This window comes from Nannobrachium achirus (assembly GCF_963921795.1).
Source record: "Nannobrachium achirus genome assembly, chromosome: 4".
In the NCBI taxonomy this organism is placed as follows: Eukaryota; Metazoa; Chordata; class Actinopteri; order Myctophiformes; family Myctophidae; genus Nannobrachium; species Nannobrachium achirus.
Window position 1 is genome coordinate 20763422 of NC_137813.1, and position 12341 is coordinate 20775762.

At 45.7% G+C, this 12341-nt stretch overlaps 1 protein-coding gene across 2 annotated transcripts in view; it reads right to left on the reverse strand.

The window, feature by feature from the left end:
* glis2b (GLIS family zinc finger 2b) overlaps positions 1 to 12341 on the reverse strand; it is a 64597-nt gene that overhangs the window by 4919 nt on the left and 47337 nt on the right. Inside the window, exons 2-3 of one of the 2 annotated variants that reach the window (XM_080723946.1) lie at positions 9126 to 9321; positions 1032 to 1162 (exon numbers count right to left, since the gene is read on the reverse strand). In XM_080723946.1, the coding sequence (XP_080580072.1) occupies positions 1032 to 1162; positions 9126 to 9297 (303 nt within the window). In that variant the 5' untranslated portion in view covers positions 9298 to 9321. Of the gene's footprint in view, positions 1 to 1031; positions 1163 to 9111; positions 9322 to 12341 lie in introns of both variants that reach the window. The other variant, XM_080723945.1, reaches the window with a different exon arrangement.

Genomic DNA, 12341 nt, shown 5'->3' on the forward strand with positions numbered 1-12341 from the left:
TGTGTGTGTGTGTGTGTTGGGGGTTACTCAGAGAGGGGTGGTGGGCCCCGGAGGCTGAATGGCCCCAGCCAGCGTGGCTCAATTCAATTGGGAGGGAATTGAATTAGGCGGCGTGAGGTCTGCGTGGCTGTACCTTGTCGTAAATCCGATTACACACACACACACACACACACACACACACACACACACACACACACACACACACACACACATACCCGCGCACACACATACACACGCTCACGTCATGCCCCCGTGGGGCCACTGAGTGCAAGTTGCACAGAGAGAGAGCGAGAGAGAGAGAGAGAGAGAGAGAGAGAGAGAGAGAGAGAGAGAGAGAGAGGCGCTTGTTGGGGACACAAGAGGTGTTTGATAAACCCTCCACCTTGATTCCCTTCTGGAGGGTGTGACGCATTGGGCTTAACGCTCCCAATGTCCCCCCCTGTCCAGCTGGCTGAGTCACCACCAGCAGCCACCCTCTGTCATGGATGGGGGGACACAGGGGGGGGGGACACTGTTTGCTCTTTAAATGACTCTAACAGACAAACACGGGAGAATGTTCTCAGCCGCGAGACAGATGACGTACACCGCTGTTTCTCAAACTTCTCAAATGTCAAGGTCTCTCCCCTTAACTCTGACAGTGTACGAATGGAACCAAATAACCCGGTTCTATTTGTACACTGTCATACTGTATGTATTTACATTTATATACCGGTATATCTGTGTGTGTTTAACTGTTTGTTGTGGGGGGTCTGTGCGGTTGTGTACGTGCATATGGTTATGTTCATAATTAAGTGCAAATGGGGCGCCCGCTGGCCTACTGGTCCAGACGCATACCACTTAGGCATTGCCACATAGGCATGGATGCCTGGCGGCGTCACCAGTTTAATTCCCGATCCGGACGACCTTTGTCGCGTGTCACTCCCCATCTCTCCCCCCCATTTCCTGTCAGTCTACTGTCCTATCTAATAAAGGCAAAAGCCCAAAGTGCGTGTGCGTGCGGTGTGCATTTGTGTGCTGCCATGCATGCTCACCCCAGAGGGGCCGTAGTATCCGTTGGTCATCTCTGGCGAGCTGGGGGTGTGACGGGAGGAGGGAGACATGCTCAAGTCCACCGCAGGGGGAGTGGGGGTCTCTGTCCGATCCTGAGGGACAACCTGTACCCCTGAGATCACACACACACACACACAGTTATTTTAAAGCCTTGTTTTAGCTTGTATCCAAGTAGATGGATACATTCTACTGCACGTAGAAAGAACGTGCAGTCAGTAGTCCCTAACATCAACGCTGATTGGCCGCTTCTTTCCTCCATTCCTCCTTGGTGGAAATTCCACCGAGGAGGAATGGATGGATTTGTTTCTGTATTGATGTATTGATAACTTGTCTTTTGTGTTTGTGTTGTTCTGTACTGTATTGTCTGTTTTGTATTGTCTTGTATGTCATGACTTTTGAATAAAGATTTATTATAAAAAAAGAAAAAAAAGAAACTTGACCAAGTTGAAAGAATCCAGTGTCTTTCAAATCTTTTTTATTAAGGTACAATGTCACAATGAGGCAGGTACACACATAGTGATGGCACCCCAAATCACATTCCAATCACAATAATCATTGGTACAAAATATCACAAGATCTGAAGCGATCACGGTACGTACACATTCAGTTGTAAAGAAGAGAAACCCTGCCCTTAAGAGATAATAAAAGAAAACATTTTTTCCCATATACCCAATTTAGTGTCAAGCCAATTCCCCCATCCCCATGCTCTACGTTAGACCTATCCCTGCTAATCCCCACAGTAGTCATTGGGAGGGTAAAGACAACAACGGGTCTCCTCCGATACCCGATCCGTCATGCCACCATCTTCTTTTCACCTGACATTAAGGAGCTTCACCAGGGGGGCGTAACGCATGTGGAGGTACACGCTATCCTCCCCGGTTCCACCCCTCTCTGAACAGGCGCCCTGACCACTGTGGGAACCGTTAATGCAGAGACAAATTCTGTTCCTCCTCCCCAGTCGACTTCCCTCCCACGAACACAGCCAATTGTGCTCGTTGGAGCGCCCGGCCAAGCCGAATGCACCATGAAGGTAGTGCTCCATGGTGGTGGACAGGAAGTTTAACCTGCCCACCCAGACGCCCCAATACTGGACTGCCACCGGGTCCCAAAAAGCAGCCTCCAGACATCAGAAATAAAAAAAAAACAAGAAAAAAACATAATAGGTTATATAATCCCAGAGGGAAGGTGCTATGTGGCGACATATTTATCTAAAAGGTAAAAAAAGAAAAAAAACTAATGTCCATGAGTCAGTTGTAAAATAAAGTAAGGCCTGCCAGTCGAGAGGCTGCTGTTACAACCAAAAAGAAAAAGTAACAAAAATAGTAGTGATACCACCTCCCAGCCGGCAGAGGCAGCGTAGAACCATTAATTGTCGAGCGTGGTTCAGAGTTCAGAGTTCACAGTTTGGTCCATCCTGTCAGAGGCACACAATGGCGGCCACCGACCAAAAACAAACAACCAACTCAGGCTATCAGCATATTAGAGCCACATCATAAGAAGATGAAGTATAAAAACAACGAAAACATGTCGAGAAGTTTCGACTACAATCATGTCATCATGAAGTGCAAAGCATTCGATCGCTCTCTAACACTTAACTAAACCGCCATAACGTAATCGTCATGTACGGAGAGAAAGAAACAGCGCATATTAGCATACCACAAGCGCAATAGAATTCGCCGTAAACAAAATACCTAATTGAGTAAACAAGTGGTTCGCACCAACCGTTGGAACGGACATGTCCACACACGCCGTCCGATCATATAATATCAGTCAAAAAAGGGTTGCGTATTTACGTCAGAAAAGGAAATAGGAAAATTAAAGAAAGAAAAAAAAAAAACCTGTTAGCATGTACTAGCTAGTTAGCCAACCCCACACACTATCGACCATTCCACAAGCTACTGTAAAACAATATAAATAAAAAAAAAAAAGTGACATAGCAAATAACACAAGTCAAACCCATCTAAACATTTACTTTACACTGTAGTATCCATTGTGGAGTACGAGAGATCGTCCATATGTGTGTAGAAAAAATAGAAAAGTAGAAAAATAAAATTACTGGAGCATATATAGCATGTTAGCATGTGTTAGCTGGCCAGGCTAGCCAGACCAATATACTTCTACATCCCTTCTCAAACCGATGCGGTCGAAGATGAAGGCGATGTCCCCTCGTTCTGCCCCTGGTTCTTCTTCAAAAAGTCTGCGGCTTCTTTTGGAGAGGAAAGATGTTTCCTCCCCTCCGCGGTGGTTATGAAGAGTCGAGATGGATGTAGGAGCTTCGGTTTGAAGCCGTGTTTGTACAGGGCGGACATCACGTCTCGATAGGCCGAACGCTGTTCGATGATTTCTTGTGGCAGGTCCTCGAAGATCTGAACAGGGGTCCCCTTGTAGTTTAGGGTTCCCCTTCTCTTCCTGGCGTCTCGAATTATGGCGTCCTTGATGCGGTGACGGTGGACACGAGCTATTACAGCCCGAGGTCTGGCACCAGGCCCAGGCCTGGGAGCCAAGGCCCGATGCACTATGTCAAGCTCGGGCGCTTCTGGTAGCAGATCCTTGCCCATAATTTCGACAAGTAGGTTAGAAAAAAAGGTATTAGGCTGATCTTTTTCGATTAGTTCGGGTAATCCGATTATACGGACGTTATTTCTACGCCCCTGGGACTCAATAGCGACAGCCTTGGCCTTGATTCTAACGTAATTATCCTCCAAAGTATCACATCTAGCGTCCAGCTCGGCGAGCTTGTCGGAATAACGCGACGCGTTCTCCTCCAGTGTCGTCAGACGATGTCCCTGGTCAGAGAGCTGGATTTGCACGTTGTCTATTTTTGCCTCAAGTGAAGCGATGGTTGCATTAGTTGTCTTGAATTCGGAGGTTATGGATGCATTTAAGTCGTCAAACCGTGTAAGAACAATGGCCAAGTCCGCAGTTGTTAATGGCGCCGGCGGGTCGTCCTTCTTGCCCTGGCGTGTCTGCGGCTTTGCAGAGACCGCTGGTTTCTGCGAGTTAGACATTCTACCAACTTCTTTTTCGGTTCAAATCAATGAAAAGTTGTAGAGGATGCTATTACTGCACTTTTAGTGGAGTTTAAAAGCAAGTGAGGCTTTGAAAAATAACTTTTTAATGAAAGTGGGAGCAGCAGCTCCTCAAACGCACTACTGTCCCATTCGTGACCCGGAAGCACTCTCAAAGAATCCAGTGTCAAGGGTGTCAATACATCACCCTTGACCCTATACTTCATCATCATTCATGACAAATGGCAAAAATGTATTATCTGTCTTTCACTGTCCACCTAAATGGAAAAACAACTTTTAAATCATGAAAGCTTAAAATGTTCTTGTCCCCTATAATCTTGGTTATGGCTCTATAGCACAGATGAAAGAACTTATATAAATATATAAATCTCTATTTTGTACATGGAACATCAGCAATGAGAGTCTGATCTTTAGACCACTACTCCATCTCTCACTAACTTTTGAGTGCTCTTGAGTAATGCTTGTGTATTTGAACCTTGAAAAGGTCCAAGTAAAAAAATAACCTGTGGGATGATTGGGATTTGAACATGGCACCTCTGAACTGAGAGACCAATCATCAGTCCACTAGACCATTCTAGCAATGTGGGAGGATGGTGTAGTGGTTTAAAGATCCGCCTCTCAGTGCGGAGGTCGCATGTTCAAATCCCAGTCCTCCTACACTTCTAGCAATGTGGGAGGATGGTGTAGTGGTTTAAAGATCCGCCTCTCAGTGCGGAGGTCGCATGTTCAAATCCCAGTCCTCCTACACTTCATTACTTGTGAACTTTGATCTTTTCAAGGCTAAAATACAAGCGCAAACTCAAAAGAACGAGGAGATACCTGCTGAGGGCCCAAAGGTGCCTTGGCTCAATGGTATGGTCGCTTGGACGGTTGTCCCTGTTACAGGCAGGTTTCAGACAAGTTCAAGTCCCATGCCCAAGGTACACGGAGGACCATCGTGGAGGGGTGTCCCTCCCCCTGTTTCCTGAGAGCTAAAGGTGGGGGGTTATATCTGAAAGAACTCTGTCCAACGGAAATTTTATTTTGACTTACATGCCTTGAGAGCACTGGAATAGGTCGAGAAAATCGAGACAATTTTAGCCATAAAAAGGTCAATGAACTCGAGAGATGTAGGTAGAGTGGGATTTGAACATGGAACCTCTTAACTGGGAGTCTAAGCGTTAGACCAGTAGGCCATATCTCACTGATAACATGTTCTGGTGCTTTTGAGTAGTTATTTTGTATTTTAACCTTGAAAAGATCCAAGTAATAGAGCAGCAATTAGTAGGGTAACTGGGATTTGAACACAGAACCTCTGCACCTTAAGTCTGATCTTTTTTTTTTTTTTTTTTTATCTTTTTTTTTATCTTCAATATACAGGTCCACAATCACATTTATGCAGCATGGGAACAAACAAAAAATAAAGAACACTCATGATATTTGTCTCCCTCAAGTGGACATAATTCTTACAGCAACCAAACACCCAGAAACCCCTTGAAATCAACCCGTGGTCTGTGTCTCCCTCAAGTGGACACACTTCTGAACAGCAATCAAACACTTCACCAGTCAAACTTAATGCCCCCTGCCTCTCCTTCAACAACAAATGTGTTCCCACTCATAATAAACTGTTTAACTCCCTCCCCTCCATATTTGCAAATTAACCCTACATCTCTCCTCATTAACGACTTGAATAAGTCTATAATTCCCACATTTCGTTTACATTTACAGAAGTAACAGTGGCCATGAGAGCAAACAAAAAAAAAAGAAATTAAAGCCAGACATTATGCACACATTTTACATCCCGCTCCGCGGCCCTTTGACCCTGCTCTCCCATGCCTTGTCTTTTTCTGCCTTCCTCTTTGCACGCAACCTCTGAGCCAACCCCTCCTCCCCAGCCCCCTTTTCCCCTTTCCCCCCCAAACCCTGTTGTCCCTTGCCATCACTCTCTCCATACCTCCACGCCATCTCGCTTTCAACTTCTTTATGTCCGATATCCGGCAGGAACTGCGACCAGTATCCCGCCGGCTTACTGCTTGGATCGCCCTTTCCCACTCCAGCAGCATCTCCATCCTTGGCAGTGCCCCTGCCCTGCCCGGCGGGCAGCTGGCTTCCACTACTAGAAAGCCCATCTCCATCCACAGCATTCTCTGGGGCTGGTGCCCCAGGCTCCGGTTCCTTGTCCTCTCTCTGCATCTCCATCTCCTCCTGAGCCCCCCTTTCGCTGCTTTCCCCCTTATCGCCGTCTTCCTCCTTGCCGCCGTTTTCCTCCTCATCGCCGTTTCCCTCCTCATCGCCGTTTCCCTCCTCGTCACCGTTTCCCTCCTCATTGCCGTTGTTCTCCACATCGTCGATCTTCTCATCCTCTTCGCTGCTGTCCTCACCAAAAGAAGCCTCAGAAGCCCCTTTCTCTTCAGCGTAGCAGATGCAGCTGTCTTTCAATGCTCGGCAGCCTCCACAGCGCCCACACTCTCTCGCGTAGTGTCCCTGGCCCCCGCAGTTATGGCATTTGAAGTCTGGGCAGTCCCTAAGTATGTGACCAGGCTGGATGCACAGTCTACAGACTTTGACCTGCCGGTCATGGATGACACGGAAATGTTCAACCCCCTCCAGCGTTTCGAATCGGGCAGAGTACGGCAATGATTTCACTTTATCTGTGAACTGTACCTTGAGCATTCTCGTGCCATCTGCAATACTTGTTCCAGGCCACATCCTCCTTCTCATTGGGGACAGAGGCCTCACTCCCCATATAGCCAACTTCTCTAAAATTGCACTGTCTTCAGTGTATGTCGGCAGGTTCAAAAACGACACCACCAACTCATTCATTGATAGTTCCTTTGCCATAATCCGACTATTTTTTACCTTCAATCCGTCCAACAGCCTTGCTTTGCCTTTGTTGTCCTTCATCGTCAGCTCATATCTTCGTCCCTCTTTAATCCTGCACCCCAGAACAATTCCACATTCTTTCTTCACCACCGCCAACATTTCCATCATCGTAACAGAATCCTTTCCTTGTATCTCGACTCCTATTGTCAAAGCCTTTTCATATCCTCCTTTTCTTTCCTCCACATTCTCATTCGGTCCCTCTGGTGCTTGTCCCTGCCCGACCTCCATTGTTGCCTCAAAAGAACCAAAACGGCCCAACGAAGAAATCCCCCAAACAGCAAGCTGCTGGGGGATTTAAAGAAACACTGATAACAAACTGCTATTCGAAAAAAAATCAAGTCTTTAGGCGAAAATAAACTGATTTTCCTGGCTTCAGAAGGCTCTCCAAACACAGATCAAGTTGCTCACAGGTGTACTCAGTCTGATCGTTAGACCACTACACCATCTCCAACCTAAAAAACATCAGGTGCTTTTGAGAAATGATTTTGTATTTTACCCATGAAATTGTCAAAGTAAAATAGCAATGTAGGGAGACTGAGATTTGTGCATGGAACATCAGCAATGAGAGTCTGATCTTTAGACCACTACTCCATCTCTCACTAACTTTTGAGTGCTCTTGAGTAATGCTTGTGTATTTGAACCTTGAAAAGGTCCAAGTAAAAAAAGAACCTGTGGGATGATTGGGATTTGAACATGGCACCTCTGAACTGAGAGACCAATCATCAGTCCACTAGACCATTCTAGCAAACTGAGAGACCAATCATCAGTCCACTAGACCATTCTAGCAATGTGGGAGGATGGTGTAGTGGTTTAAAGATCCACCTCTCAGTGCGGAGATCGCATGTTCAAATCCCAGTCCTCCTACACTTCATTACTTGTGAACTTTGATCTTTTCAAGGCTAAAATACAAGCGCAAACTCAAAAGAACGAGGAGATACCTGCTGAGGGCCCAAAGGTGCCTTGGCTCAATGGTATGGTCGCTTGGACGGTTGTCCCTGTTACAGGCAGGTTTCAGACAAGTTCAAGTCCCATGCCCAAGGTACACGGAGGACCATCGTGGAGGGGTGTCCCTCCCCCTGTTTCCTGAGAGCTAAAGGTGGGGGGTTATATCTGAAAGAACTCTGTCTAACAGAAATTTTACAGAATTTTATTTTGACCTACATGCCTTTAGAACACTGGAATAGGTTGAGAAAATCGAGACAATTTTAGCCATAAAAAGGTTTATGAACTCCAGAGACGGACTGTAGGTAGAGTGGGATTTGAACATGGAACCTCTTAACTGAGAGTCTAAGTGTTAGACCAGTAGGCCATATCTCACTGATAACATGTTCTGGTGCTTTTGAGTACTTATTTTGTATTTTAACCTTGAAAAGATCCAAGTAATAGAGCAGCAATTAGTAGGGTAACTGGGATTTGAACACAGAACCTCTGCACCTTAAGTCTGATCTTTAGACCACTACACCATCTCCAACCTAAAAAACATCAGGTGCTTTTGAGAAATGATTTTGTATTTTACCGATGAAATTGTCAATGTAAAATAGCAATGTAGGGAGACTGAGAAAACAAAAAAGAACTTGACCAAATCCACAGAATTTTCGTCCTCTGAGGAAATGGCACCACGCAGAGGCTTTCCACCGAGGAGGAAAGCGGTGGAAATCAAGCTTCTGCGCTGTGCCATTTCTTAAGAGGAGGAAAAGTTTGTGGATTTTTTCAATTTGGTCAAGTTTTTATTTTATTTTGTCATGAATGATGATGAAGTATAGGCTCACTAATATTCAAAATAAAATTGCAAAAAAAAAAAATCTACTCGGTCCAAGTCCCCTTGTGGGAAGTTCAGAAATCCATAGTCTTGTGACATCATCAATGGGGAATCCAAGCTAATAGAAAATGCTGGTTTTCTATTCCTGAAAAGTTGCAATGTTAAAGTGGAAGCTATTCGCGATAATACAAATCAAAAATATCTTTTCAAAAATATTGTTTAAAAAAAAATCGGTCAAACGATGATGTCACAAGACTATAGATTTCTGAACTTCCCACAGCTCTCCTAAGAGACTTGGACCGAGTAGATTTCTTTTTGCAATTTTATTATGAACATTAGTGAAGACCTATTATATGAAGATAGGTTGAAAAGTCCTCCTTTAAGTGAAACATTTTAGTACTTTTTTTCCACCGCAGCGTATATACCTGGGGAGGTGGGCGAGGCGGGTTCGATGACGGCGGTGCCGTCGTGGGCCATGCGGAGCTGGCGGGCTCGCTTGGCGTGCAGCGGGGAGAGGGGGGGCGAGCGGGACCCTCGCTCCCTCCCATTGGCCCGCCGAGGCAGCTTCAGGTCCAGCGGCTCGTCCAATGACAGCATGGCGGCAGCCCTGGGACCTCCCACCTGCACACACAATTCAATTCAATTTCAATTCAAAGGGCTTTATTGGCATGAGAACACCTACGTTTACATTGCCAAAGCAAAAGTGTACACACAGTACAATACAATCAATCAATATAATACAATTAAAATAAAATATGTACATTTTATAGTGCAGGGATATATACACAATGATCAGTAGTCTTTAAGGTGGTTGTGTTCCATTTGATATCCTCCTATCACAGCAGCTCACAAATCTTGCTGATATGTTTGCACGCACACGCACACACACACACACACACACACACACACACACACACACACACACACACACACACACACACACACACACACATGCATCATGTTGTCCATTCACTCGGATGCACATGAGTCAGCGCTTTTCTAAATTTAAAACAAATTTGGAAATAGTTGTTAAGCTATTGTGCCTGACATACTTCATTGTATGATTGACTGTGAAAATAGCTGACAACGCATTGCAAAAATTGACCAGCTACTTTTGAAATGTTGAGACAATTGACAGTTCTTTTTTTAAATCTTTGCATATAAAGACATGCCCAGGGTATAGGGAGGCCAGGTTGAAAGTGGTTAAGAGACGCGGGCGTCCGCTACATTCACACGTATGTCATATTATTCCCACCGATGTCGGAAAAAAAAGAACTGCGGCCGGAACATTCCACATGTCCACTAGATAAACAAGCGCTCCGTGTCTTCAACCTGCCTGCAACAATGGTAAACTGACCATAATCATAAACTGAAGCACAGCGGAGGCCAAAGACAAATAAACACTGCATGCATGCACCGTGCGCTCTCTCTCTCTCTCTCTCACACACACACACACACACACACACACACACACACACACACACACACACACACACACACACACGCGCACACACGCACACACACACAAAATAGCCCCCCTCCCCTTCTCCCCGTCCTAACCTTTGCTCACACTCTTCCTGTGGAATGTCTACAATCCAATCCAGATGGTCACAGTGACCCCCCACCAACCCTGGCCAGCCACTGGCGCTTCTCGGCCCCCAGCACCAAGCCGGTCCCCTCCCGTCGTCCCCTGCCTCCCCTCTACACACATGCACACACGCACGCACGCACGCACGGCACGCACGCACGCACGCACGCACGCACGCAAGCACGCACGCACGCACGCACACACGCACGCACACACAAGCAGACTGCACCTTGAGACCCCATGGAACCTGCAGCCCCGCTGGCAGACAACCTCCACCCTCCATCCCTCCCCTCCCATCCTCTAACTAACCACATTGACCCCTAGACCCAGCCCTAAGGCCTCTGTACAGGAACGCACTGTGCACTAGGCCCAGCCCTAAGGCCTCTGTACAGGAATGCACTGTGCGCTAGGCCCAGCCCTAAGGCCTCTGTACAGGAACGCACTGTGCACTAGGCCCAGCCCTAAGGCCTGTGTACAGGAGGCACTAATTCTAGGGCCAGCCCAAAGGCCTCAGGACCCAGCCTGTGAGCTCCTAATACAGGATACACTATCCAGCCATGTAACATAATACTGACAATACTGATCATGATACTGACAATACTGATCATAATACTGACCATAACATGATACTGACCATAATACTGATCATGATACTGACCACGATACTGACATGATACTGACCACGATACTGACATGATACTGACCACGATACTGACATGATACTGACCACGATACTGACATGATACTGACCATGATAATAACATGATGCTGATCATGATTACTGACATAATACTGATATAACATTGATCATGATACTGACATGATACTAATCATGATAATAATATGATACTGACATACTTACTGACAAATACTAACCACAACTAACCATGATACTGACATGATACTGACGATCATGATACTGGCTGTTACGACCCTTTGGGTCATGTGTATTTTTGCCGTGTGGTGTTGCCCTGTTCATGTCTTTCTCCCCTCGTTGGTGTGTGACTGAGTGATGATGAGTGGCTGATTGACTAGCAGCTGTTGTTGTGAGTGGTGACTACTGGGTCGTGTATGAAAGTGAGTGGTTGGCTTCCCCGTGGACCCTGCTGTTGATTGGCTCCTGCATGTGTCTGTCTCTGGTTCACCAGATGTCTTCCTCCTGACCAGCCTCCAACCTGCTGTTTTCACTAGTTTAAATCATTTTTAAAATGATACAAAACAAACGGTTTTGGACACAAGGTTTCCACCCGACGACGACGATATGTGTTTTCACTTACTGGTGTATTTGTGTAAACCCTTTAAGACCTGAAACCACTTTAACCATTCTTTTATGCTTTAACTATTGAAAAAAATTGCAGATATACAAGCTCACAGTGCGCTACGAGCTTGTAGATCTGCTGTTTTTGAAAAATCATGAAAGTTTTGGCACATTTTTTGAATGTAAAACTTTCAAAGCAAACTTTTGTAACTCAAATCTCTGCACCTGGGGGGTCCCTGGAACAACATATTTTGAGATGGGATGGGGGTCCGCGGCCAAATACATGTTATTTTGGGGGTCCTTGACATGAAAAGGTTTGAGAACCGCACTGAGAAGAAGGATGAAGGATTTAAAAGACATTTATAGAATCGGTTAAAAAATATTCAAAGACTTGCTTAAATTGCCATGATTTTTCAAAAATAGCAGATCTACAAGCTCGCAGCGCGGCACCGCGTGAGCTTGTATATCTGCTATTTTTTATTAGTTAAAGCATAAAATAATGGTTAAAGTGACACAGATTTGCGTTCCAGGTCTAAATGCCGTAAGCATATTATGGATTTTTGTTTGATTAGGATTTAATGTCCAGGGTCCCATGGGCAATTCACCTATGTTTTCAACTTCGATAATTGGATTTCAAACTCAGCATCGTGTCACTGGCTGGCTGTGTTTGGGAAGGAGTGAGTCCAGATGTTTGTGATACACCAGATGACCCCTATAGGTCAGCCAGGCTGTAACACTGACATGACACTAGCCTTTCCACCTGTACAAACGCCATTCAACCCTTACCGCTAAGTC